A 27,936-nucleotide genomic window follows, 5' to 3' on the forward strand; every position below is an offset into this window, starting at 1 on the left:
AATGGGATTAAGGTGATGCATCACTGGAAAATCGCTTGTGAATTGCTTTAATAATAACAATACTCAACTCAACTTTATTTATATAGCGCTTTTTACAATTTTCATTGTTACAAAGCAGCTGCACATGAGACATATTGACTATAAGCAAAACAATTAAAGTTGTACCTGCAAAAACAAGAAAAAGTTGAAAACACAGAAGACAGACACACCCACATACAAAACACTCCACACACACACAATATGCACACGTACTAACACACATACACATAGACACACACACAGATGCGCACGCACACACACACTCTCAGTGAGAGCACACATTTATGATAAAGGAGAGAGAAGCACAGGTCAAATATAACAGACTATAAATTCCTATATGCAATATTAATGAAGTAAAACTTTAAAATTCTAAAGCAGCCCCCCCCCGGTCAGGCAAAACTCTAATGGAGAAAAAAACCCTCAGGAGAACCCAGGCCCAACCAGGGGATTCCAGTTCCCCTCTGGCAAAAGCTGCTGCCTCTGCACAAGCTCCACAGTGCTTGCACAACAAGGCTAAATAAAATAAATAAACTTACTAATAAGGTAAATTATAGTTTAAGATTATCATTAATAATCTAATAGCATTTGAAATTTTGTGGTGAGGACGTGTCAGTTGACCGCGTCCTTCTTTATCCAGCTCTATCATCTCAGCTCTTTAGTTTTAGTTCACTATAACCCAAAACTATAGTGCACCCTAAAGGAGATATTCAAATGGACCATACTAAACACCTGTGAGTTTACTCATTCACGGTTTTATCATGGTTTAGATCTGGTGCCGTTTTCGGTTATACTGTGTTTTATGTCCCATTGTAGACACAATTTATTTATATGATAAAGTACAACAGTTTTACGGTCTGATACCGCGGTACCCACACAGTGCTTATTAGTCAAGACAAAGACTTGAACATTTCTTGAATCGCAAAGAAATAACGCACGTGCTGTAACGTCTTACAAACATTTAATAAGTAACACAAAGTGTTTCAAGTAAAACTGGCTTGTCAAATATGCGTATTTTATAGGACAATTTAAACATAATCCTCTTATATGTAACTGAGCAGCTGAATACCTGACATAGGACGCCGCCATCTTGCCTCGGTGAGTGCGTGTGAACTTTGACCTCAGCTCGAAATCCAGCAGAAGGAAACGATAAGAGCGATTGTTTTATTTTAATAATAACTAATATTATTTTATTTAATTATTTTATTTAAATTTAATTTTAATCATAAAAACAACAACATTTATAACATTTAGCTCTGTTCATACATACTTCTATCTTAAATATATAAATACATAAATTTGTATATAAAGTCATTTCCGTACCACGTAATAGATTTTGCTGGTCTGGGTTACCATTTGTATATTAGGTAATAATTATTATAATATATTAAAATGATTAAACATTTTTTCGTATAATTATTTGAAACAAGTTTAAACAAGATTTTTAACGCTTTCTTAGTCCTCTAGCACCTCCCGGCGGAATAAAACGGTAGTGCAAAGGTTTTCCACGCCGGAAATGACGACACCACTCGTATAAAATGACCCGCATGCTCAGCTCTCGTTCTTTCACCTCAACGCTTGGTCGGATGTTTGGTACGTGATGTTAAATACTTTATTTTTGAAACATTTTTCTTTGTGCATAATTGTTTATGATAATGTATGCACTTAAATTCATTGACTTTGATGAACTCAGAAAAATTCAAAAGTTTCAGTCTGTAATTGCAGTGAAGTCCTCCATTCTTGGCATGCTTGTGGTTGTTTTGTACTCTTGTTTGTATGTATGGAGGAATATTAGTTCCAGTGTAATGTCTTCGGTGCCAGTATGTTCCCGTCAACTGGTTCTATCCTCAATCACTGGGACACATTTAAACTGTTCTTGATATCAATGCGACTTCGTGCGTTATCGTAGGGGTTAAACCACGTTATAGTTTTTCTTTAGTGGAATTTGTTTTAACTCCGTTTTAAACTGTCTTTTCATTGTCCTTAATAGGTTGTGTGGCTTTCGTGGTGGAATCTGCTTTTATCAAGTAAGTGTTTGAGACCGTTAATAAAATATGGCCATAATATTGGTTAATGTAACATTTACAGCATTAAGTCGTATTGATACATTTTCAAAATGTTTTGCGTTTAGTGTAACATATGTATGGAGAGTGAATTAAAGGAGGTTTTACTTTAAATTCTTTCTTTTTTTTTGCCATGTGTTCCAGTTGACAGAACAAGGAATGGGGCTGAGCACATGGTATGTCCGTCTGTAGGACATTTTCGAGGTCTTGATTCTGGTGATTGGTTTGTATTCGTTGAAAATGTCATTTTGTGTTAGAAATTGAATCTTGCCATAACTGTGCACAGTAAAATCGCCAGTGTTAAAGTCAAATTAACACTCGGTGTATATATAATCCACACTCTCAAAGTGTGGATTATATAAACACTGTGAGAGTTAATTTGACCCTTTTTAACACTGGCGATTTTGCTGTGTGTGTGTTCAGTTTTGTCTTATGTAACGTTTCGTCAATAAAGTGTTTTCTAAAGTCTGGCTTGCAAGTTCAACTCCTTTTTTTCGTAGTGTATAATTGTTTGATTCTATATGCACTTGAATTCATTGACTGATAAATTTAGAAAAATTCAAAACTCTGTCTGTAATTGCAGTGAAGTCCTCCATTCTTGGCATGCTCGTGGTTGTTTTGTACTCTTGTTTGTATGTATGGAGGAATATTAGTTCCAGTGTAATGTCTTCGGTGCCAGTATGTTCCCGTCAACTGGTTCTATCCTCAATCACTGGGACACATTTAAACTGTTCTTGATGTCAATGCGAATAAACTTTAATGCATGAATTTATGAACGCCTCAGCCAGTGTTTTATTGGGTTTAGGCAATGTAAAACCGTATATTTCTCTTCACCAGAATATGATTATGGCAGGTTTTGTGGAAGCCCACTTGAGAATGTATGCTGCAGTATTTACTATGTGTAAAAACGATAATTTAAGGTTTTGTAGTTTTATCCATTGTGAGTTGTTTTATTTTTTACTAAGGTAATGGTATAAAACAATCCTAAATGTTGAGAAGCTCTGCGCTACTGTAACAGACAAATGTAACAAATTATTCTTAAATATACGTATTCAGTCCATGCAGGATTTTGCGATCACAGAATTTAACGCATAATCTAACAATGACAATTTGCTAAATTTACAGAGTCGCAGATTTTCTGCGTAATAGGGCCGAAGACGCGCCATGTGCCGTGACGTCATCACATTGCGTATTCGTCAACTTTTTCCTAGAATAAAATGAACCCTGCTCCAACAGTCAAGCAGAGATACTATAGAAGGGTCTGTAACTTACAATTAGCTAACAATATTCATTGCTATCTATTAAAAAAAATCTAGCCTCTGGTCTCCTTTCCTTCGTTCCGTTGAAGGCGTTAGCATTAGCCGTTACGCTTTTTTTTGCTAAAGGTTGCAGGCTAATGGCTTTTTTGCGTGTTTAATTTTGTTATTGAACATAATATACATATATAATGGCATAGATGAATGTACATAAACAATTATTAAGCAAGGCACATAAAGACAAAACGGATACCAAGAACCAATAATCACAAACATTCTGAAAGAAAGAAAAAGTAATATATATAGTAGGGGTCTACACATTCTCTGTCCTTAAATTTAAAGAGGCCAAGGTTTCCAGACCTTCAGTTTGAATCTGCTGCATGCCTTTTAATCTAGGAAATGCATAAATAATGTTTTCACAAGTGGTAGTTTTAATGAAGAACCCTATTTGGCGAATTCAAGTAGTATTTTTAACATTTTCGGTAAAAAAGCGGAATTTCCTATCGCAAAATTGGAATAAAGCCGTTACAAAATTAAGATTTTTTGGCCGCAGTAATCACCAAAAAATCTCCGCAAAATCCTGTGGGGACTGAGTATTATACTATTCTGTAGTTTTGACCATAGTAAATTATACATGCTACTTACTATGCTACTGTTCAAAAACATATCTAGAAATATTACTACAGTAAATTCTACAGTTTTTTGGGAGTGCACATAATTCACGTGAGGGCCTTTTCAAAAATACAATATGTAGGCTACAATAGCCTATATCTATATGCATTATGTTATTTTTTACTACCAAGACAAGCTCTTTGCTATACCGAAGATGAATATCCTTCAATTGCCTTTCAATAATCAGGGAAATTCACCACTTTAAAGAAACAATTAATTGTTTGGGTTGAAAGGACGAACAGAGAGACGTCAGAAATAAAAACTGTGAATGGTCAGACACTGTTTTCTCATTGAAATTGAAATGTAATTATTATTAGATATTTCAATTTAATTATTAATAGTGTTGGGCATACAAACATAAATGTAAAATTCTATGACGTCAAAAGCAATTCAGTTGTTTATTAAAGCTCATTGGTTTCGTCGTGGAATTTTCTGTTGAAGACGTCACAAAAAGTGGTGTCTGCTCTCATGGTTTATGATGCGCCCAAATGTGAAAATATCACCTGGAATTAAAAAAAAATATGGGTAAAAACAAATACATTTTTTATAAATAATAAAGTTAGAGAGGTACCCTTTAAAATATTACACAGGATTTATCATGTTAAGGCATTATTTGAACGTTTCAAATTAGATCTGGAGAATTCTTGCGACTTTTGTGGTGTTACAAAAGAATCCGTGAGACAACTTTTCTTTGATTGTATATTTTCAAAAATGTTTTGCTAGACGTCTCTAATTTTTGTTCTAGATTATTTACAACTTTAATTCAAATTGAACTTTATGATATAATCTCTATTTTGATTCTAAAAGTACAATATCTTTACAAAGTACAAAATAATTTTTTATTTTACCTTTTAATTATCACATTAATGTGAAAAAATGGGCTAAAGCTAAGTCAAATTTGACAATATGGACATACTTTAAGCAATATAAAAAAAGAAAAAAAGACTTTTCAAGCAATGTTATTTTAATCTTTGTGGGCTACTTAATTTTTTACCCCTTACGTAAATTGTTATTCTTTTCACATTTATACCACAAGTTATTTAAAGTAATTGTTTTTTTTTCTCAATTATTTTTGTTGTGAGTTGTATATGTTTGCACAAAATTTGTACACTTCTGTATTATAAAAAAGCTTTATGATGCGCAGCTTTCGTTTGATGTGATCATTTTATGGCAAACTCAATACTAAAGGAACATGGAAATGGTATGTTATATACGAATACTTATGTTACATATTAGCTGTGTGAGTTTTTTCTTGATTTTGAGATGTAAAAACGCGATTTTTAAATAATACAGGAAATAACTCCCCAACGTAAAAAAACAGATTTGTAGTCAAATAACATTTTTTAAATTGTATCCACCCTAGACAAGATATTTCACTTGATCCGGGACTGCTCTGATGTAAAACAATGCTCTGGTGGTCGGGTGGGTGCCAGTCACCCTGCAGGGTCGAGAGTTTGATAGGGTCTGTACTGTGAGCTGTTGGGGGAAAGTGCAGTCCCTAAAAATTTTAACATCGTTTTTAATATTTAGACATATTTTTCAATTACCTAATGGTGAACACTTGTGCCAAAATTTAAAAAAATATTTTTTAATTATTTAATGTATGTGGAATTCATACAGGTCATACATGACTTTAGCAGCTGCACTGACATAAACAAAGACACCAGCCAATGCGAAGAGAGCTACAGTTGTGAATGTTCATGTTAAATTCTGCTAAATCATTATTTTCAAACGTTTAATAAAAACATTATACTCTATGTAGCTTTGTCACACACTTTGATGTCATTTGTGAATAACATGGTGTGTAGCAGAATACAAATACAATGTATTTATTGTCATTTTATATTAACCAAAATATAATTTGCAGTTTTTGGTAGCCCACATGAACACAACATAGTATTTGCTATTGTGTAGTATAGTATACTATAACTATAATAAATTGTATGTATGCAAATTTGTGACCGTGCCTGTGAAAACCAGACTAAAGTTTCATAATTATGAGATTATAGGAGCGTCAAAGTTTGATTTCAATCATTAATTTTACTATGATTGTATGGCTTTATTCAGTCAATTTTAAAGATATAATTTTTATATTTTCACAGAATTTTCTAGAACATATCCAGAATGTTCTGATTTATGCAGAAAACAGTAAATAAATATGAATAAACTGTGGCTTTACTATAGTAATGTTCAAAATACTATCTAGAAATTTTACTTCAGTTTACTATAGTAAACATTGCAGTTTTTTCCCATTTGAGTCTGCACAAAATTAAAATGAAATCCATGCATATTATTTTTACTATCAAGAGAAAAAAAGAATATGGGACTGTGAAGCGTCAGGTATGTTTTAGATGGGCCTCACCTCTCTGAAGTTTGGATAGCTTTAGTTTAAACTTTATTTTGCATCCATCCACCACGCTTTTTACTGCTTCGTCTCCTGCATGTTTCCAACGCAGGCTGAATATTGCCCAGAATATAAAAACATTTTAAACAGGAGTTCGTACAGTTTTGGGGATACCAAATGAGATGTCATAAATTCGACTTGGTTAATAGCCATAATGTATTTTGTCATTGCAAAATTTCTGTTTACACACTCTTAAAAGTAAAGGTGCTTAAAACGTTCCTCACGGAGATGCCATAGAAGAACCATTTTGGATCCACAAAGAACCATTCGGTCAAAAGTTCTTTAAAGAACCATCTCTTTCTTACTTTTTTATAATGTGAAGAAACTTTTTTTCGCCACAAAGTACCTTTTTTGAAACAGAAAGATTCTTCAGATATTAAAAGTTCTTTAACCAAAAGCTTCTTCAATATAAAAATCAAATAACCTTTTTTAAAGAGTGTACTGCAAACAAATTCAGATATAACAGTGGCAATACAAATTATACATCTATATTTCAGGATTATTATTAATACAAACAAAATGGTAAACTAACAAACATGAAACGTCCGTCTGCGTAATTCTGATGACAAAACGAAAGTAGGCTTAAAATAAAATAGGCAATAAAATAACCTAAAATCATGCTATGCGTGGGAATGACATGTGACATTCGTTCCCGGACACCTTGAGGTTTATTATGTAAAAAAAGTCGCACTTCTCAAGTTTAAAAGGATGGAAATGCGCGTGCCGTATGGTAACACTTGCAGGACAAAATCGTGAGCGCACGTGTTAAACCTGTTTATAGTTCGGCCAGTTGTCTCATCATTAGCATTTCTTTGATGTCCAAGAGTCAATTTCAAGGTACTTTATTGGCATGATTGCGTGTTCTTTGCCAAAGCATTAAACATATTACGAAAAAGAATAAATACAAAGGCTTTCATGAGTCTTTATAAAGCTTTTTAAATAACAAACCCAATTGCTGAGAAGAGTGAAGTTAACTTTATTAATGTCCACATATTTCAGTTTTGCAACAAAAAAAGACCAAAGCAGCATACATGTTGCTTTTTATTTGTATTGTTCTCATGCAGATTATACATATGTATAATGTCTAAATATTTATTATTCACGACATAAATTGCTTATGCACGACATTTAAAAAGTGGCTTATAAGATCAAATGAAGATAGTCAGAAGTCTGTTTAGTCAAAGTGTCATCTTTGGTTAGGCGGATGTCTCCAAGGTGCCAGGGCACGTGGCGCCGTTTCAAACGATTTATTTATTTGCACGAAGAGACAAACTAGAAGAGGAAGCCAAAGGTGTGAAAACAGAAGTCGCATGGAAGCGTGCCGCCGCAAAGACTCCTCACACCTGCGCGACGCGTTTCAAAGGCTTTCACGATCAAAGACTATTGTAAATATCTGGCGCGTGCGGCAAACTTTGTGAAATGCCCTTAATGCGCAATCGCGCATGACATGCTTGGCCTTTTAAATTGTCATCAGTATAAATAATATTAATGGAGAATCGTGACATTCTAAAATATATAATATTAAAAAACTCACACAAAGGCACGGTTAATTTTTAACCTTTTAATGATGGAATGTACTTGGTTCAGTCCCTGCAATATACAACTATATATTTCAGCATAAAGGGAATGACAGGAATAAATTAGTGTGCAAAATAGATAAATACATCTGTTATGCATTACAGATCATACACCCAGTATACAGATCATGCAAAAAAAAAAACATCTGTGTAAAAATATATTGCCATCACTTATCATACATATGTACACATTTTACATTTTCAATATGATGTCACATCATAAACTCATTTTGGAAATAAACATGTTTCTCTACATCCTATATTAGGGATGAGATTATTACACAAGCCCCAGTATTTTGAGTCCCTTTCTCTATATATTTCTTTGAAAGTCTTTCAAGGCCAAGGTCTCCACACCGGTTGACTGACAGGGGCTTGGTGTTGAGATGTCGGCCGGGCTGCTGAATGTGTGTTTTCATGACACTGAAGCATATTGGGCTCTGTGCTTCTGAGAGGAACCCTGTTGTGGTGTAACACAATGTTCCTGAAAGCTGCAGAAAGTCCTTGTTTGGAGACAAGTGTCTGCCGCCGCCGATGATGCTGCTGTGCATGTGACTCTGGAACCTTCATTCTGGAGGAGCTCTGGAGTTTGACAGGCAGTCTGACGTGGGCCGGCACACAGGGCTGCGTCAGCCGTTGGCACAGTGTGGCTGTGACCGAACCCTGGAGCCCACGAGCCTCACCTTCATCGGACAGAAAACCAGCAGCTTTTTCAAGACACGTAGAGAAGCCGTCCATAAACTTACACTTTTCTTTTTCTTCTTCATCCTTCGCTTTCTTAGCAACTGAGTTCTGCAAAAAGAGGACGGTGTATTCCAGGATCTCTGCTTTCTCTAGCCTTCTTTGATTGGGGTTCTGCAATGACAGAAAAAGGAGAATTCAGACCAAGCTCCAAACATATTCAGACACAGCAGACAGCATGAACAGATATTTGGAGAACATTCTTCCAAATGACATGAAATGTGTGAGGTCAAGAAAGGATTTCTTGCTTACAGTGTGCTCAGGTCCTTGCAGAAGCAAAGCTCTCAGGTTCTCCAGACTCCGATTCATTCTCTCTCTCCTTCGTCTTTCTACCTGTGGCTTTAACAGCTGTGGAAAACAAATGTGAGAAAGTAACGTCAGTGGACAATACTAACATATGAAAGCATGCATGCAGTCGGTATTTGTCATTTAGATTTATAAACAGGAATGCATGATTACCTTTCTGTCCATTTTGATGTGTTCAGTCTCTCCAAGGATTTTCATTCCGCATGTACTCCAAAGAATAATGTATATCAGAAATGATACAATCCAATAAAATCCACGTGTTGTTTCCAGTCAGGTATGCTGGGACAGATCTCTTCTTGCAGTTTGCAGACAATCGTGAGACACAAGTCTGAGGTAGACCACGGGTATTTACGTCCTTTCGGGCACTGACGTCACAAGCCGCGCCCATTGTTTACCACAGGCCAATCCCTAAAGTCCCATGCCCAGTGTTCCTATATAAAACAAAAACAGTGAAAAGATATTTGTCATAATAATATTACATTATAACAGTCAATGAATGTTATACAGGGACATAACGCGAGTTAAATGCGTCATATGAGGTAGAACTATAAATGAAGTACTGGTGTATAGCCTATACTAGCATGACATTTGTTATGTTAACAAGTAGAAAGCTACGACTATTTTGTAAGACGCGTTTGATCTGTATTTAGTCCATATTATAAACCTCGAATTGGTTGAAGACATTCAAGCAGCCTCAGATCAAAAGGTTTGAGGGCGCACGCGTTGACACCTCGACTTCCGTGGGCACGCGTGCATGAGAAAGGTGAGACATTGTGCATATATCAAAAGCCCACGCACGCGTCGCCGCATGGTAAGACCGACCACATTATAATAATAACAAGGGGTGTGCTGCTATTTTACCAGCATGGCAGTGTTTTATTATATCCGTGTCTTATGTGTACCTTTTCGTTCAGCATTAACGTGAATATTAAATGTGAGGTCACAAGTGTGCGTTGCAGCTTTTTACCATAATCACAGGATTAAGCAATTTTCATCAAATAAATGTTGCTATTATAGGTGCAATGACTTATTATTGTATAAGCAGTATAAGTCTAGCTTGCCGAAAATAAGGGAAATCAGACAGTTGTTGAAAAATACCATGGGTTTTTGTAATATCTTTCCTTGTGACATTTGCTTGTTTTAGTCAAAAGGCGCAGAGAGACATTTGGGTAAAATAAAGGGTGTTGTTAACCATCAGGGGGGAAGGTAAGGTATTGACACCTCATTGCCATTCGGCTGGGCGCGTGGCAATCTTGCTTGTGTGAATGATGGTCGCGCGTGCGGACATAGTCGCCGTGTGCGCATACGAAAGCGCGGCCATTTCACAAAAAGAGGATATTTCAGACAAGACAATAAGCTAATGTTAAGCCTTTTCCATGAACTGCAAAGTACACTAGTCCTTTTAGGAGATAAAAAATGAACTAAAAATACTACACAAGTTATTCCACCAGACTAAGATCATTACCATGGGTTACCACGTGCCTAACCTGGATATATTTCCCACTTAATCTTTTATGATTAAGTTGTCCATATGTTGGAAATGTAAATCTTAAACATAAGAAGCACGAAAAGGTTGACCTCTTAACCATTTGGTGCAATGAAATCAGCTGCTATATTAAACCCCTATAATAACCAATAACATGTCATGTTCGAGGCCTTTGTCAATCATTCAAAAGTTCTGTCAAGTTGAGAGAGGGATTTTATTCTTTCGAAAAACAAGTTCTGACCATTGCCAAATCCCATGGCAATGAAGCGCAGGCAATTGAAAGGCAGCACAACACAGTTTCAGAAACGAAATTAAGGTACTCCCTGACTTCGTGACCTCATGGCCCACAGTTACATAAATAATCACTCCTACCACCAAAGTGATAAAAATAGTGGCTGTACGTGAACGCAGGCTGCATTTTCCCATACACTCATGTGTTTATTGGAGAGGAGCGTGGGAACGGTCTGTGCGCTCTGGATCATGTACAAATTCTGACAGGTAATAAAATGAGCAAAGGTGTTGCTCCTTATGAGGTGTAAGCGCACAATGTTACTGAGAGCGAGCTTAATAACTGGTTCCCATCGTAACACTCTTGAGTATACCTGCATATATTGGCAAACGTAAAATATTTACATATTTAGACCCGTCAGTTGTGTGACATTCCAGAAAGATTGTGGCTATAGAGGTTATTCTCTATTCAGGCAAACAATCATGGGGCGTGGACATTTTGTAAAAGTAACTTGGTCATGGTTTTCTTCTTTTATCCGCTTACAAATGTGTTTATACAGCTAGGCGATGACTCGGGGTTGAAGGCAGTCATCGGCGTATTTATTTAAAAATTTGCCCTGGCTTAAATGGCCAATGAAATGATTTATTGCTCTTTTTTTGTTTAACATTTATTCTAATAGCTGTGCGCAATGCAAATAGGAACATTATGCCAATATTACCAGACAGACTTGTCTCACCTGACACATTCTTATTCAAATGCGAGCACATCATCTCACACTTCAGTTGTATACGCGTGCCATTTGCTTTCATCTCAAAGTCTTTCGTGTGCAAATCAAGTAAGCATCTTTGAGTGAAACCTGAAAAAAAACAGAAACAGAAAGAGAAAGAACAAACTTTCGTCCATGGACGCTCAAACTTATTTGAAAGAAATTGCGTCCCCATAATTTACTCTGGATAAAATAATAACCCGATGGACGACTGTCTATAATGGCCAATCACAAATACCACCTAAGTGATAAAAATGGAGACTATATGTGAACGCATGCATGCATTGTCCTGTGCGCACTAGTGTTAACATGGGAAGTGTCGTGGGAACCTTCTCTACTTTGTTGATAATGTACAAAATTTGACAGGTAATAAAAAATCTGAGGTGTCTAGACGGTCCGTGATGCTGAGAGAGTGTGGTTAAATACTGGTTCCCATCATAGCACTTCTGAAAGTACCTGTTGGTAAGGCTATAGACGAATTTATAAAGGATGTTAAAATATGCGCATGGGATATAGGCCTCCCCAAAAAAGTCCAACACAGCCATGTCCCAACGCGCAAAACTCTTGGAAATAAATTGGCATTTCATTGCAAACGTATTTTCACAGACAAGTCACAAGTGTGAGAAGTCTTGGTGATATTCTGGTGTTTCTTATTTAAGTTCATTCACAGAGAAGCACGGTGCACGAATGTTTGACGTCTTATTTAAAGCACTATACAGAAAAGATACATTTTATACAACGCATTAAGTTTATTGGTCAATTATTTTCCTCACTACAAGCCAATAAGGGGCGTACGACCAATGACTCAACACACACGTTTGTTCAGACTGGAACACATGACACTGGTTCAGCCACACGTTCGGTGTTAACAAGATGTGTCAAATGGGCCATTATAAGAATAGAACCACGCAGAGAAGGATGTGTGTTTCATCACTTTTCAGCCAAATAGTTAAAGTTTCCCACGGGAATTGTAGACCCTCTCAGTTACCCGTGCCTCCCAGGGCAATTCATATATAGGTATTAATTACTCACAAATAACGACATAAACAACTAAATGCAAAAAATGGAACAAAATACATTTTGTTTTTAGTTTAGTACAGCCTTGAATAAGCTTCTTCACATGACAAATGTTTACATACTTTATCACAAGACTTAATTGACAGGAATGCGCATGCTCAGAAGTTTACATTCTATTGGTTCTTATTCTTAATATTGTGTGTTGTTGAAAATATACCCCTAGCTGGCTTCCAGAATTTTACTTATTTTTTTACTGTTAATAATCAATTTATTCGACCATTTATTTTTTATTATTCTTTTGTTGTAATTTAACTAACTAATTAATTTAGATATTTATTTAATAACTGCAAAAACTAGTGGACTAGTACCATTTTCATATTGGAATCAATAAAATTGTAAAGAAGTATATCTCTATTGCTATTAACTATGAATGCTTTTCAAAGCAGACGCCTCAGCCTAAAAAATATGGCGCATCAACAAATCCAAACCTATCACGTGACATGAGAATGTGGAAAATAGTTGTTATAATCGTCTACAGTACAATGCCTTTCCATTTATCATAATGCCCGACTTTCATATCTGAAGTGGCTTTTAGAGATGGTCTAAAATTAAGTTTGTAGTTTGTACTGAGACAATTGACCTTTTTTAGTTCTGAAAATGTTACATTTTACGTTTAACATTCTCGTTTAATGTTCAAACGAGAAAAATGTTCTTTCCATTTTTTACTTGCCACATGGTGGGGTTTATTTACATATTATTTGAATTAATGTTAGGTTATTGTTTAAAAACGTCTACTAAAAGAAGGATACACCCTCATACTGTAAAGCTCCAGCTGTAAAATTGTCAGTTTAAGATGTTAAATAATACTATTTTGAATATAATTATATTTTTAATCGATCATATACGCAGTGGGTCATTTTATTTACCCAGCAGTAACTACACCGGCACACGCGACACGTGCTCACACTCTGCTCTGAAAAATGTTAAGCGTGTCTGTTTCACACCTGTGCGTAACAGGCGCTCAAGTGCCAAAGTTTTCCACGTGCCCTTTTGTCCAGCATTGGTCCAGCAGGTAAAGTTTTACATGTGATGAAATGCGACAGTGGAGAAACGTGTTATGGCTTGAACCATAAGTTAAACATTATTGTGAATTACGCAAACACTTTATTTGTTCTCTACAACGCAACTTTAAATGATGGTTTCTGATTTATATTCCGTTAATGTAAAAATCACAAAAACGTTATTTTTATTATTTAGATGATTTAGATTTGTAATAAAATGACAAATTATGTTTTAGGTAGGCTTGTGTTGTTCCTCTGCTAATTAATATTTATGCATGTGGCAGATACTTTAACCTTCAGTATAGCCTGTATGAATCGAACCAATCTATGCGCTGTAACGCATTGCTTTACCTACTCCAGTCGTGCACCTCATTGTGACCCAAATTATAACTGTTTTTCAGTTTATTACGACAAAAGCATGCATATTTTAATCTCAATTCAATCTCTGAGGTGAAGACCTTGACTCCCCCTCCCCATCACCACCTTTTGTCCACGACAGACCTCGCGTTCAACGTTCACTGTTAAACAGACGTGTTACAAGCATCATAATACTAACGGAATTATGAGCGTGGGTGAGCGTGTCATCACTCTGCTCCACATAACACTAAGCTTTCCCACGGGATTTTTCGTATGTGCCAGGGTGCCCATTCAGGGGTCAAAAAGTGAAGCAACACATGGCCAGCAGTAACAGCATAGACACACTTCATAACATAATATCCAAACTTTTTAAATCATGTTTTTCATGGACGACATTAAATCAGATTTGGCTTATTTGCTATAGGCACAAACCAATATGAAGGCCTTCTCACACCTGGGATAGAGCTGACATCTGATGGCATATAGGCTGTTCAAACTGTGGAAAGCAGTAACTGAAATAGAATTCCAGACGATATTTTGCATTTGGAGTGTATTCGATCGATCTTGCACTAGCTGACTGTTGGTTGCAGGTGCGAAAGCAACGCGCGAAAATTGCGCATCTAATGCAATTGCAAAGTATTCCAGTCTCGCGGTGCTGGTGTCAGTGTGTTCGTTTTTACACATCTGCAGTTCGACAATATTCTGTTCCCACGAGAAAATCTGAACTCTCACTTGGGTTATCCTTGATTTTGGTTTTAGGAGGTTTAAAACGTGTTAAATGCCCAAACAACAATTCTAAACCAATAGCATCCTCTCATTTGGACATTATAACATTTCAATGTAAAGTGTTATCGACTATTCGAAATAAATGATGAAATAATATGTAGCATTGTATAATATGTAGTAAAGTAAATTATACACATTGAATGCTTGTGCTTGGAGGTCGTGAACTTTGAACAGGATGCGCGTGTTACCTGCCTCTGTATTGACTTATTGGCGCAATAAAGAATACAAACCAGTCCATAAAGTCATAAGCGTTCTATTGCCATATTATTTGTTATTCAATTCAACTACTTAAAATTAGTTCACTTTTAAAATAAAGACTTGGGGACATTTAGGAACAATGTTATAATTTTCCAATTTTCTGCTGCTGTACATGCAATTGCATGTTGGATAGGCTAGGTCTTTCGTAAGCCGTGGAAACAGTAATTTATTGAACATAATCGATTTATAGTTTCTTATCTTTGAATATATTAAGAGGTTAATAGACCGAAGCAGAGAGCCATAAGGAGAGTACGACCATAAGGTTGGACACGTCATTGACACCTCGTCACCATCTCCAATATAAGCACGCGTGTGTGTGATTATCCTCACTAGTAGAAAAAACTCAAGCAACGAAGAGCAACTGGAATATACTTTTGTGCAACGACTTTTTTACGCTTTATTTTAAGCGCTCTGCTTTGGTGCTGCTAACCAGACAGACAGACAGACACATGATTGTTACTCCAAAAATGGCAAGCCGTCGAGGAACCAAAAGAGTGAGTAGCCTAGATAAATATCTATAATCGACATTCATTATACTTATTTTTTCAACAAATGCTTAGCGTTTTAAGAACTATACAAATATATGACGTTCTCCATCTAGATCTTGAAACCTGTTATAGAGAAGAAACGGAGAGACAGAATTAACCAGCGTTTAGATGAGCTGAGAACACTTCTCCTGGATAACACACTGGACTCGGTAAGATGGGAGATGCAAACGTTTTATGCAACACTTAAATAAAAGCGCATTTTGAGTTTGAAACGAACCACAAAAACGTAACAGAAATGTTTCAGCGTGTGCATTGTACGTTCACTTTTACAGCGACTTCAAAACCCCAAACTGGAGAAAGCTGAGATTCTAGAGTTAACAGTGGAATACATCAAGAAAAAAGCGCAAAAGCCAAGACAAAGTCAGGGTAAGTTTTCTGTCGGAATTTATGATAAGACACAAACGCTTTGTGATTTTAACATTTGAATGATTTTTCAATTTAATATCTAACAATAAAAATGTTCAATATTGGTGTCTAACTTTAAATGCTGACGGATTTTACTTTCTTAAAACAAAAATGTCTTAAAAGAAGATTCTAATGTATTTTTTGTTTCTGTCTTTCTCTCCCCCTTCTCTACTTTTGATCATTTTAACATGAAATGTACCTCATTCTCAATAACTCAATATCATTTGACTACTTTTAACAATCTCTCTATTGCCTCAATTACTCTCATTCCCCTCTCAACTTTTCTTGACAAAACCCTCACTTTAACTGTAATAACGACAATCGACCATAATTATTCATGGTAAAACATTGCACGTCTCCTTCTGTCTCACCCGAACCCTTGTAACCCCCCTTATTCTTTTTTTAACATTCTATTCCTTTTTCTTTATACTTCTTCATTCCCCTCGTCTGTCTTCACCCCGATCCCTCATCTCAGGAGATTGTAATAAGAACTCAGACCCACACGACACATACGCTCATGCTTTACCCTCTGGAAGGCCACGTGTACCCTTCTCCTCAGTCCACGAGCCCTTCAGCGCACAGATGCCCTCCAATCCCCTCTACAGGGCCGGTTTTAAGGAGTGCACCTCGCGACTTTCTAACTTCATCGACTGTGTGGAGCCTTCTCAGCGAGACAACTTCATCCAGGGCTTGTGCCACCACCTCGACTCCTACAGCAAAGCTGCCCACCCTCCCTGGATCCCGAGCCCAGAGCTGACGTGCAGGGCAGACGTCCAGGCGATGGCACCCATGAGAGGAAACACAGAGGCATTTTCATACCCCAACAGTTTGTATCCCAATTCCTTTATGCTTCACCATCCTCATCCAGCTGGACCCATGACGCACCCTTACCTCTCGCCTCCGTACTCCATCTCCCCTCCACCGTCGCCTTGTTACTCAAGCAGTACTCCACCCTTCTCCAGTTCACCCACGTATCTCACCGTACCCTGCCACTTCGTGTTCCCTCCCACCATCTCCCCGCTTTCCACAGACTCTTCGTCATCAGCATCATCATCCTCTTTTAGCATCTCGCCCCCTGCTCTGCCGGTAGTCCCAGGACCTCATCTTCAGGTTTCCCCCACTCCAGTGCGGCCCACAGGCTCAGCTCCACCCTGCCAACCCCAGACTCTGAGGCGAGCTCTTTTCCAGAACCAGATGCAGCGTGTCTGGAGGCCATGGTAAAATACAGAGAAACCATCACTGAGTTACTTGTGACAGAAGCTGGACTTCTTTGCATTCCTGTAGATCTGGCATAAGGTGGGAAAGAAACCTTTGAGGTCTATGCTATACGCACAACACGTCCGACTTGGTTGTTTATTGGCGTTGTCTGCAATCTCTGTAGTAATTCAATTCCCACTGTCACATTCCTTTTGTGTTATTCTCTGCATACTATTTTCCTGTCTGAAGTGCTTTACCGTGTACAAATCATGTAAATATATTTATTTTTACCTCTTGTAAATTAATTGTACATTTATCACTTAATAAAGCTCTATAATTTTGTTACTTTTAAAACGGTATTGAATTCGTATATATAAAACGTTTGAACCCTTGCAAACTGAATTTCTGCATGGTGTTAGTTCACAAATAGCACTTTATACAATACAGATTGCTTCAAAGCAGCTTCACAGTCATAAACAGAAAAAATATGAAAATTCTAATAATGCATTCTAATCAATCAACAGATTTGAATAATAATTCTCAGCCAGGGGACCAGGGTCCACTACTAGGGGGCTCCAAGATCATAAAATGATATAAAATGAGACAAAAAGCATCAAAATATGCCAAGACAGCTAAAATCAAGATACGTCTCTAGAGGTTCATATGACTCAGGAGAGTTCTACGTATAGCCGCCAGATGGCGCAGCTGCGTCCTTCATAAAGCGCTGTCAGCGTTGATCTGCACGTAATAATGGTATTTGTAAACGCAACAGTTTTAGTCCATTAAAATGTCTGTATTTAATAGCGCCTTCATCCCAACGCGAGGACGAGGACTAACTCTGTTTGTATTGTTTTAAGCCAATGGCCCTAAAATTGCATTTCGCAATTTGAGTCTATATAATTTAATGGGCAGCCTTGTGTAGACGGATATTTTGAGAATTATCAGACGATTTTCTGACTGTCCTGTAAATAGCTAACAATACGCAAACGTGTGAAACAACGCGATAAAAAAAATACGGTACAGAAAAATGACATTTTGGACAAAAAATATATAAAATTCCCTGACTTTCAATGTGTGGAATAGACCTTTTAAAATTCCACAATATTCCAGAAATTCCATGATACGTGGGAACCCTGTCTAATGGTTCCAAGCTCTATAATACTTTATTGGGTAGAAATTCTGAAAAACTCCAAAATGTTTTGGATCTAACCTAGAGACAAATGAATGTTAAGCCACGTGCAGGGGGTGGGGGATTTGGGGGCTTGAGCCCTGGTCCTTTTTCTTCCTCGATAGAAAGTCCCCTTTTTCTAGGGAGTATTTTGTCATAAATGAATATATGTGTGTGTGCGCGCGTGTGTGTGTTTCTGTTTGCGCACAGCTTTCCTTGTCAAACAAATAGAAAATATCAGGCCAGGTCGGGAAATCGTTCCGATGCCTTTCTCCCATCCGCGTCTGCACGCAGGCGCGTAGCGCGCACGCGCAGCACAGCTGTGTAGCGCACAGTAACTGTGTCTGAATGCATCCCCTATCTCCTATATAGTGCACTATAATCAGGTGTCCGCCATTTGTTTGATACATCAGGCAGAGAGCCGCAGAAGTGAAGCCCTCCCTCCTTTCCAGTAGCGGTTGTCTTGGTGAGGTGAGTGGTGATGAGCAGACTAGCTACATGTGCCTCGAATTCACAGCTAATTATCCAAAAGACAAAACGCAAATATTGTTTTGCTAACATCCATCACTAATGAGTTAGCTAAAGTTTAGCAAAGGCAGTATGTCATTGGCATACATGCTAACTTAATGGAGAAACGACAGCTGAATACAGTATAATTAATAACGTCATCAGAATCGCCTCATTGATATGCAAATCAGGCGTTAATTAATGAAAATGTGCTAACTTGCATATAGTTGCATAGGAGATGAATAGGCAAAAAAAAAATAACTAAAGCATATCTCCAGTTATTAGTGACTTACATCAAGAGTCTTTTCCCTTGAAATGTTATGTTTAAATATGCATATACAGTATATGCAGCCTGTTTTGGTTAATGCTGAAGAAATCTACAGAAGCAAACAGACGAGGGTATACAAGGCTTAAAACAAACACCTTCATGTGTATTTTGGAAATTTCCTTTCCATTAGAGCAAAAGAAGTCATGAAAGCAGAATAGACCAACATCTCAAAATTCAACTGTACATTAGGCTAAGTGTCCTGCCTTAAACAATAACTTTATCATTTCGATGTCGGTCTCCTCATCTAATAACTATCAATTTTATATGTTGTGTATGCTGAAACAGCCCTCCCTCAAATGTGAAACAAAGTTCTTGTCACCATCAGTGTGTGTGTGTGCGCGTGGTACAGTAAGTGTAATTATAACAACAATAATAATATGAATAATAATATAATTAGTTAAGCTGCTGTATTTTTTTATTTTGTCAATCATTTTTGCAGTGTGTTTTAATTATTTTTGCAGGTTTTTGTCCTGTAAAATAACAAATTAGCACCAACTGCCTTTTTCAGTTTAGTGTGAAGGTCATTGTTGGTGTCCCAATAACACCAAAATAATTAGGACTGTTTATTGGCTTGTGCAAAATAAACAAATTATTAGTGAAAATATGTCCTTATCCATTGTGTAGTCATTTATTCTAAATATAGGCTACTTGAAACTTTAGCATAGAAAACATACACATTGTGGCTTAGCTTCTTTTGTTATTGCCTGTTCTTGTGATAAAATTAGTGAATTCTAAAGAAGACCATGGTCTCTTTGTGAACTTATTATTTTGTAGACATTGTTGAAAAACGAAAGAACATGAAACAATTGGGTGAGTGTGAGGGATTTATAAAAACAGTTGTTTTAATATATTTAACATTTTGTTTAGAAAAAATGTAAACAAATATGAGAAGTGACCTTTTTTCCATTTGACCCCCTGTCCCTCAAAATGTCTGTACACGTCCCTGTGTTACAGTACAATCCATGTAGTCTATTAGTTAATAAACGGCGATGTAATGTAATAATACGACATTTGTAAGTTTTATAAGACAAAGAAATAAATAAAGGAATGGATGACGCTTGCCAGCAATAATAATATGGAGTATGCCGAATACGTCTGTTGTTAGTGCTCAATTTATGAGCAATGATGCACTGCCCTCTGCTGGACAAGAAGATTATGCATGGGTGTTTTAAATTGTTTCCCCTCCAAACAGAACGAGTCAAATTTTAAAATGTCGCAGTAACATGATTCATTTTTAGGTGTCGTGTTATTTGTCTAATATGTAGCATGTGTTACTTCTCAAGAACGTTCACATCGTCTTTCGTCAAACGCAGTCGTGGTTAATGTTCGAAGATTTGTAGACTGCGCAAGCCAGTTGTAGTCAAAAATACCCTACATACTAAAACTACAAATACCAGCGGACGAAACACGCGGGGGTAGGAACTGGCAGCTTCGGTTGTCAATAAAAAACCAAAACAGAAGCAATCTGAAAAATAATGCAACAAATGCAAGACGACTCGTTAGTTCTCCTACGGGGAGGCAGATTTTATAACTCTTTCTGTTCATCAAGCGTCGAAAAACACATTTATTTACATGCTGGCCTGTGGAAAGAAAAGCTGCGGAGGGCTTTTGTGGTTGCCTGAGCGTAAGTGTGTAACACGTGAGCCGAAAGCGCATATGTACAAAACTATGCTATTATTGTAATGAGGTGAAATAAAACATACATAATATACTGGTGTTTTTTACGACGTCCGTCCACAATTCATGCGTTGCTGCAACCTGTTAACAAAGTTGACTTTTTAACGCAGGCGCCTGCTTAGGGCACCTAAAAAAATAAAAACTAGGGTAATCCCACCTCAAAGCTTATCTCATTGGACAGTAATGCAACCGTTTCCCAAACATCAGCGTCTTATTGGCTGTATCAGCTGCTAATCGCGGCGTCATCGGACGCTAAGCGTATAAATTCCGCCGAAAGCCCCGTTTCTCACAGTGAGACGCTGCAATCGTTTAGTAAGTTCAGTCAATGCGCTCGGTAGTTAACAGTTAGCATAAATAAATTGAAACAAAACTGTTAGGTTCATTGTTATCCGTACCTCCACAAAGCCTTGACGATATTCCAAAACTGTAGTCTTTTGCATTTGAATAAGCTTTATTTTGAAGGGGCGTGTCCTCTGAATTTATTATTTTGATTCTGGACGTGATGTCAGCGGACAGCTGCGCGCGCGGGCGCTTGCTCGTGCACCGGCGCCGTTAGAGCGGGATGTGCGAGGACAGCAGTTGCTACACCGGCCAGTCTGTTGTAGGTTTTTTGTCCTGCGTATAACGTTATAAATACAGGAGAGAGAGGCAAGCAGTGTGCGGCGTACCTGTAAGAGAGTGCGGAGAGAGAGCGCTCGAGCCCCGGGCTGTGTGTTGAGGAGCATTGGTCCTGTTTAGGTACCTCTTTATTTTCTTTCGTCTGTTTTCTTGTGTTGATCGTGCTGTCTAATGTATTATTAATGTGTTGGGGGCGGGGTCATACAAAGTAATTATTACAATAATGACGAAGACGCGTACAGTAAAGGTGGGTGACGTAGAACCCAACATTTACTTGCTACTTGTTAGCAGGATCTGACATCAGTTTAACAGTTTCTACGCTGCACTGTTAACTTTTATTTTACTTTTAAATCGTATTTATTGATTCTTGTTTTATGAATCAAAGTGTTTGTATTAAGCCAAGTATTAAAAAGGAAGTCTATAGGAGTGTGTACAGTTTACAGACCATGTTATGACTAATATAGAATATAGAAATTCCTGCAGGTTTTTTATATTTGATTCTTAAAAGCCATTTTTGATGGTAGGTTTTACAGTAATCAATACTATACTATTCTATTGGACTTTGTCTTATTTGTGTTGCTAAAATTCCAGTTAGGATCTTTTGGAATTATGTCAGAAGTTCCATTAAAAGTCCATTAGGCGTTTTTTTATGAATACTATTTATTCGTTTTTTAATGGGAGAGCAAATTCGCCCTGACTTGTTTATGTTTTTATTTCAGATTCACGGCCTCTTCAATGCCAAGCTGAAAAATGATAGAGATGTCTGTTGTCAAAGAAACTGTTTTATCGTGTGAGGGGAACACAGACCCCCCTTCCCATCAGCCCTGCGAACTCTCTGGAAATGATACCAACGTCCTCCGTTCACCCGGAAAGACAACACACACACACCTCTGCAAAGTGGATGGTAAAGAGACTGAAAATGAGGCATCACACGAGCACACGGAGAGATTCGCTGGTGACAGCGTGGCGAGTGAAAGTGGCTTGCTTGTGGTTGAATTCTCCACACAAACCCAGAACGGTACCCCGCAGTCCAAACAGCAAACGCAGAGACTCAATAAGCGGCGTAGCACTATGAGTGCCGGCTTCAAGTACCCCGGTTATGGTAAACGACGACGCCGTGCCAACTCTGAGAGCAGCTCTGTCCTGCCCACAAACTTCCTGCTGGGCGGGAACATTTTTGACCCGCTCAACCTCAACAGCCTTTTGGATGAAGAGGTGAACCGGGCTCTCAATGCGGAGACCCCCAAGTCCTCGCCGTTGCCGGCCAAAAACAGAGACCCTGTAGAGATCCTGATACCCAGAGACATCACAGACCCCCTCAATCTCAACTGCCCCAGCACAAGAGACAGAAGTTTGCTGATGTCTCCACTGAAAAGCGGTGGCAGGCGAAGACATAGGAACAAGCACCACGGAGCAGGAGGACGAGGTTTGAGTGAATCAATGGTGTCGCAGCCTGAGTTTTCCGAGACTAACGGTTGCTCAGCAGCACAAGTTGATGGAGCCACGTCGCTCTCCGCGTCACACGAGTCAGGCACTGCGGTGGACAGCCTTGACTCCGAGACTCTGAAAGACCACCAAACACTTTTGAGCTCCACTCCTGAGGCACAGAGTTCAAACAAGCCCAATTCAACCACAAATGGTGACGACGTGAAAGACAAAAGGGGGAGCGTTCCACCTACCAATGATGCCTCGACAGCACAGCCATCCACAAACCCCACCAACCCTTCATCAAACAGACAGCGCAAACGCAAGCGTCCCGGCGGCCGAATGGATACAGATTGTTCATATGGGGCAAGAAGCTCCGGGAGATATTCTCAGTCCTTTCAAGCCGCAGGAACGGGCCGTGCCTCTGGAGGTGCCGACAGGCCCAATCCAAACCATTGCAGGTCACAGTACAACAACAACCAGCAGCAGCAGAAAAAGAAGTTTCAGTACGGCAACTATAACAAATACTACGGTTATCGTAATCCGGGGCTGAGTGACGACCATCGAATCTGTGTTTTCAAACCAGAGTGGTTCCGGGGGAAGGCCGTGTTAGATCTGGGCTGCAACACCGGCCATGTGACGCTGTCCATCGCCAAGAACTGGCGCCCTGCACGAATCGTGGGTCTGGATATCGACGGATCGCTGATACACGCCGCCCGACAAAACATACGCCATTACCTCTCCGTAGTCCACACGCAGCAGGCCCGACGTTCAGGGGAAAATGGAGAGAGGGAAGAAGAGAAGGATGTAGCTGGAGAGAAAAGCAAGAGGGAGGAGAGAGATGAAGAGAAGTGTGCTCCGAAAGATGAACACGTAGCGATGGAAGTGGCTGAAAAAAGCAAGGAGAGAAAAGGGAGTGACGCGGAGAACATGTCCACAGATGACGATCGGAAAGGTGAGAGTGGGAAAATGGAGGATGGGGAATGTGTAGGCCTCCCTGATGTGAAGAATTCGTTCCCAGTGTCGCTCAGGATCTCAAGAGGACCCATAGCTGCCCCCCCTTTGCCTGAGATGAGCGCAAACAGTCTCCCTCCTGGAGATTTCCCTGCCAACATCACCTTTGTCAAGGTAAAACCAAGAGCGTTTGAGTTCACCTTCATAACACGCGTTACAATGTAAACATCAATGTGCAAAATGCAATATGTGATCTACAAAACATTCCACAACGAATATGCGATAGTGTGTAATTCTTGCTGTACTCATGCAGGGTGTGTAATAGAGAAAAAAAGAACTGAAAAACAATCCGTGTAATGAATGCAACTCATTATGCAACAGATGCATGCGGGTCTGTCATCCATTTTAGGAGCTGAACCTTATAAAGCCTGCTTTGATCACAGAGGTGTGCCAAAAATGTGTTATAATAATAAAAAACTGTATAAATGAAGTAATGTAGATACCCAGTCACTAGTTTGCAGAATGAAGATAAACGTCTGCTTACTGTTAGTTTTTGTGATCGCAAACTTTCATCTTTTGTCAGATTACACTCTGCTTGACCTCCTGCATGTGTGCTTATTCATACAAGTACATTTGAGCAAAAAATCCGTCTCAAATTTGTTTATACAGCCGCAGGAAAAATGATATTTCAAAATGATTTTCAGTTTTTCTGAATTTACTATGTGTAGGTACAGTATGTGTTTAGGTGAAATTATTTTTTTTGTTTCATTCTGTAAACTACTAACAATATTTCTCCTAAATTTCAAATAAATACATAGTTTCTATTAGCATTTATTTGCATAAAGTGAAAGCTGGAGAAACAGGTGAAAATAACAGAAAAGATGCTCTGTAGTTTTTCAGACCTCAAATACTGCAAAGAAAACAAGATCAGATAGCAACGTAGCAACACATGAAAAATCACACCTTACTACCTGCAAAGTGATGTTTCGACATTCACTCTCAGCTTGCATGGGCAAGCACAAACATTTTTTCTTGTGTGTGACTCAATAGGGGTCTGTGCAAATGCACATTTTCAGACATCAGTTTCCTGATTCTTTGTCTCTGTCTCACTTCACAGGGGAATTATGTGCTGGAGAGCGACTCGCTGCTACTGACACAAAAGGAGGAGTATGATGTCATCCTGTGTTTGAGCGTGACAAAGTGGGTCCACCTGAACTGGGGTGATGCGGGACTCAAGCGGCTCTTCCACAGGATTTACAGACACCTGAGGCCGGGGGGACTCTTCATCCTGGAGCCTCAGCCCTGGAACTCTTACAGCAAGAGAAAGAAACTCACTGTACGTGTGCTAGTAACATCCATGTTGAGTGATGCAATCACAAGCGGTCAGCTGAGACGTTTGACCTTTATACCTGCTGTTAGCACGCATCTCAAATGCATTTCCAGTGGCTGCTTGTGATTGGATATTATTGTGGGGAGGCGGGGCTCTGATTTTGACCACATGCATCACTTAACAGTTTTTAAATTACTGCATGTTGAGGTCAGGCTCATCCAAAATGTATCATTTTGCATTAACGCACTGATTTTATTGTTGTTTTCATTTCCAGGAGGTCATCGGTAAAAATTACCATAGCATTCGGTTAAAACCGGACCAGTTCTCCTCTTTCCTGACTGCTGAGGTGGGCTTCAACAGTTATGAGCTCATCGGAACTCCACAGAATTTATCTAGAGGTCAGTGTTTTGGAATGCCACTTGTGCTTCAAATTGTATTTTGATAATGAAACTGATGTTTTTGTAGCGTTTGTGTGTATTTCTCACTCTTTTCTACTTTTGTCTTAGGTTTTCAGAGACCAATCTACCTTTTTCACAAAGGACCCTCACCTCAGAAGTGACACAGCCAGTTTAGACCACCAGCTTAGACCAGCATTTAAAACCACTGGAACTTTGGATAATTCATTTCTTTGAAATTGGGATAAGACTAGAACTGAATTTGACACGTTCAGTATTTGGATTTTTGATGGAAACTCACTGGTGCTGAGACTAAATTTCTCTCCCCTGCCATTAAAAGGAAATCCTCTGTGATGTTTCCAATGGTTCTGCTGAAGATGAGGCCTTCTCTATTACAGTCAGCTGGTGTTACTGGTTTCTCTCAAATTAAAGTCCTGCGTAGGAAAAAAAATCAACGAAATGTCATTAATGTGGAATGCAAGTTATAATGGTTAAATTGTGTGAAGAAGATCTGCACACAACAGATAAATGATCATTCGGGATTTGTAATGTTTGCCTATGATTGATTTGTTTTGAGTTTTTTTTGTTCAAAAAGATTGCACGTTCGCCAAAAAGTTCACACGAAGCTCTGGTTTCTTCTGTTGTTGCCATGGACTTGATTTTTCTTCAAGAAAAAAAAACATTGCTTTTAATATAGATAGCAGTTTTCATTTTTACATAGAAAAGCTTTTCACAATTTTAACATCAGTCTTTTCAGCATCCGTTTTGGAGCCAGATTGATGGCTGCCACTTTTAATAAACTGCCAGTAGCTCTTCAATCATTATATTTTAGGTCTAAACAGAAAATAATTTGGTCTTTGGGAGTTTTGAGGTTGAAGTGTGTTGTCCCCAATAAAAAGTCCAGCTCTCGGAAGTGTGTGATGACTTTTTGTAGTGGTGTGTCAGGAAACGATAATGAATCTTATATTTTATCTTGACTGATTTGTCAATTAAAAATGTTTAACCAGAATAGATGTTGAATTCATCACAATTTTGTAAAATTGTTTGTTCGTGTCACCGAGGTATGACGCCTTGTTGAAAGTTTGCACTAAACCGAGGTCAAATTGATCTCGTGTGTTTGTAAACTTGATGGATCTCTAAAATAAGTCCTTTTTCATTCAAAGGACCGTTTCAAAGCAATTGAAAACTAAATAAACTGCAAAATAACATGAGATTGTCTTGTTGGTCTGTTTTTTCTTTTCATGTAGTTATAACCCATACCTCATCATATTTTCATTCTCTTAGCTAAACACATCTCTTGTCTGCTTTGAGACAAGACCATTGATTTCTGGCTGCTATAGAGCCAAGAGGATGGGCCTACTGGGGGCCGTGTCACACTGGAAAAAACGGACCGTAAGTACTTAGCCACTAAAACCCTTGTAAAGGTTATTGTGCCTTTTGTACCGAAGAAAACGCAGTCCCTCCTTTTATTTGTATGAGTTCATAGGCCATATGTCATTCTTGCCCTCCCCAATATGGCGTAGGCGTTGACGCATCGCAGAAACAAACCAAGTGCTTGAAGTCGACATGAAACTGAAGCAGTGATTGTCTTTTTTTCCGTATACACAAGTGAAACGACTTCTGAAATGAGAAAAATGATGTAGAGAGGGACTTGATTTCGTCCACCGAGAACTGATTGGATCATTGAAAGTTGAAAGATTTGAATGGCAGTTTGCAGTCAGTCATTGCAGGCGCGCCCTCGAGAGGTCGTTTGGAGAGGGGGAGGAGGTTAACGTTTTTGATTAAAGATTACAAGGGCAAATTATTTTTTTTTTTAATAATGATGTGCACGGATAAATAATTTCTAAAAAAAACACATCACCACTGTGAAAACAATTTGAATGATCATTTTTTATTTCATGCCGACTTCAATGTGGCGAATAAGCCACGAGAAAGAACTGGAAGAGTTCTGTGGCGTCAAGAGAAGGATATCACGTGATACCCGTTACTTTTCTCAGCGCAGATCAGTATAGACCAATTACATTTGATTGTGATTACTGATGAGAATACACCGAGTGTATCACTCAATTACGCTTATTTGGACTAGATTTAAACGCGTTTAATACATACATAAACACACCACCGTTCAAAAGTTTAAGATCCCTTCCCTTACGAAAATTAAACATGTTTTATTTGTAGTAGCAGTGTAGTAAATCCATGGTTAATTTTCTTAAGGCTTGTCTAGACCTTTTATCGGAAGGTTTAAATTACAGCTTTTTTGGTTGCTAACACACTACGACTGATACAGTTGGCACATCATTCTTGAGTCCCAATAAGAGGTTTTAACAGTATCTGCGTCCTCATTCGCATACTATCTCTTCTTAATAGTATTC

The 27,936-nt window shown here is 38.3% G+C and overlaps 3 protein-coding genes, 1 long non-coding RNA gene and 2 other non-coding genes across 6 annotated transcripts; 5 read left to right on the plus strand and 1 right to left on the minus strand.

Annotated features, from left to right (window-relative positions):
• Nucleotides 1-1,564: 1,564 nt before the first annotated feature.
• Nucleotides 1,565-2,860, plus strand: LOC130568877 (uncharacterized). The gene is made up of 3 exons (XR_008964762.1): nt 1,565-1,629; nt 2,027-2,063; nt 2,244-2,860. It is a non-coding gene; the product is annotated as an uncharacterized LOC130568877 (long non-coding RNA).
• On the plus strand, nt 1,768-1,901 carry LOC130551444 (small nucleolar RNA SNORA57). Its single transcript, XR_008962610.1, has one exon. It is a non-coding gene; the product is annotated as a small nucleolar RNA SNORA57 (small nucleolar RNA).
• On the plus strand, nt 2,689-2,822 carry LOC130551443 (small nucleolar RNA SNORA57). Its single transcript, XR_008962609.1, has one exon. It is a non-coding gene; the product is annotated as a small nucleolar RNA SNORA57 (small nucleolar RNA).
• Nucleotides 2,861-7,994: 5,134 nt separating the features above from the next.
• Nucleotides 7,995-9,396, minus strand: her7 (hairy and enhancer of split related-7). Its single transcript, XM_057324690.1, has 3 exons — nt 9,206-9,396; nt 8,999-9,094; nt 7,995-8,860 (listed from the first exon to the last, which is right to left on the minus strand). Exons 1-3 carry the CDS (start codon nt 9,248-9,250, stop codon nt 8,342-8,344), a joined length of 660 nt encoding a protein of 219 aa, XP_057180673.1. The 5' UTR covers nt 9,251-9,396; the 3' UTR covers nt 7,995-8,341.
• A 6,065-nt stretch (nt 9,397-15,461) lies between these two features.
• Nucleotides 15,462-17,354, plus strand: her1 (hairy-related 1). The gene is made up of 4 exons (XM_057319376.1): nt 15,462-15,506; nt 15,614-15,709; nt 15,833-15,926; nt 16,441-17,354. Exons 1-4 carry the CDS (start codon nt 15,462-15,464, stop codon nt 17,184-17,186), a joined length of 981 nt encoding a protein of 326 aa, XP_057175359.1. The 3' UTR covers nt 17,187-17,354.
• A 3,791-nt stretch (nt 17,355-21,145) lies between these two features.
• mepcea (methylphosphate capping enzyme a) lies at nt 21,146-26,769 on the plus strand. Its single transcript, XM_057326893.1, has 5 exons — nt 21,146-21,580; nt 22,180-24,013; nt 24,957-25,175; nt 25,444-25,567; nt 25,676-26,769. Exons 2-5 carry the CDS (start codon nt 22,211-22,213, stop codon nt 25,726-25,728), a joined length of 2,199 nt encoding a protein of 732 aa, XP_057182876.1. The 5' UTR covers nt 21,146-21,580; nt 22,180-22,210; the 3' UTR covers nt 25,729-26,769.
• Nucleotides 26,770-27,936: the final 1,167 nt, after the last annotated feature.

The sequence above is a fragment of the Triplophysa rosa genome, linkage group LG2, assembly GCF_024868665.1.
Source record: "Triplophysa rosa linkage group LG2, Trosa_1v2, whole genome shotgun sequence".
NCBI classification, from domain to species: Eukaryota; Metazoa; Chordata; class Actinopteri; order Cypriniformes; family Nemacheilidae; genus Triplophysa; species Triplophysa rosa.

What these genes read in the sequence shown, in the direction of transcription:
- her7 (XM_057324690.1), bottom strand. Translation starts at nt 9,250, where the DNA reads ATGAAAATCCTTGGAGAGACTGAACACATCAAAATGGACAGAAAG. An exon ending in ACATCAAAATGGACAGAAAG is followed by an intron (nt 9,095 to 9,205) that starts GTAATCATGCAT and finishes TGTTTTCCACAG; the next exon opens with CTGTTAAAGCCACAGGTAGA. An exon ending in TGCAAGGACCTGAGCACACT is followed by an intron (nt 8,861 to 8,998) that starts GTAAGCAAGAAA and finishes CTGTCATTGCAG; the next exon opens with AACCCCAATCAAAGAAGGCT.
- her1 (XM_057319376.1), top strand. Translation starts at nt 15,462, where the DNA reads ATGATTGTTACTCCAAAAATGGCAAGCCGTCGAGGAACCAAAAGA. An exon ending in TGGATAACACACTGGACTCG is followed by an intron (nt 15,710 to 15,832) that starts GTAAGATGGGAG and finishes TCACTTTTACAG; the next exon opens with CGACTTCAAAACCCCAAACT. An exon ending in AAAGCCAAGACAAAGTCAGG is followed by an intron (nt 15,927 to 16,440) that starts GTAAGTTTTCTG and finishes CCCTCATCTCAG; the next exon opens with GAGATTGTAATAAGAACTCA.
- mepcea (XM_057326893.1), top strand. Translation starts at nt 22,211, where the DNA reads ATGATAGAGATGTCTGTTGTCAAAGAAACTGTTTTATCGTGTGAGGGG. An exon ending in CCAACATCACCTTTGTCAAG is followed by an intron (nt 24,014 to 24,956) that starts GTAAAACCAAGA and finishes CTCACTTCACAG; the next exon opens with GGGAATTATGTGCTGGAGAG. An exon ending in TCCACAGAATTTATCTAGAG is followed by an intron (nt 25,568 to 25,675) that starts GTCAGTGTTTTG and finishes CTTTTGTCTTAG; the next exon opens with GTTTTCAGAGACCAATCTAC.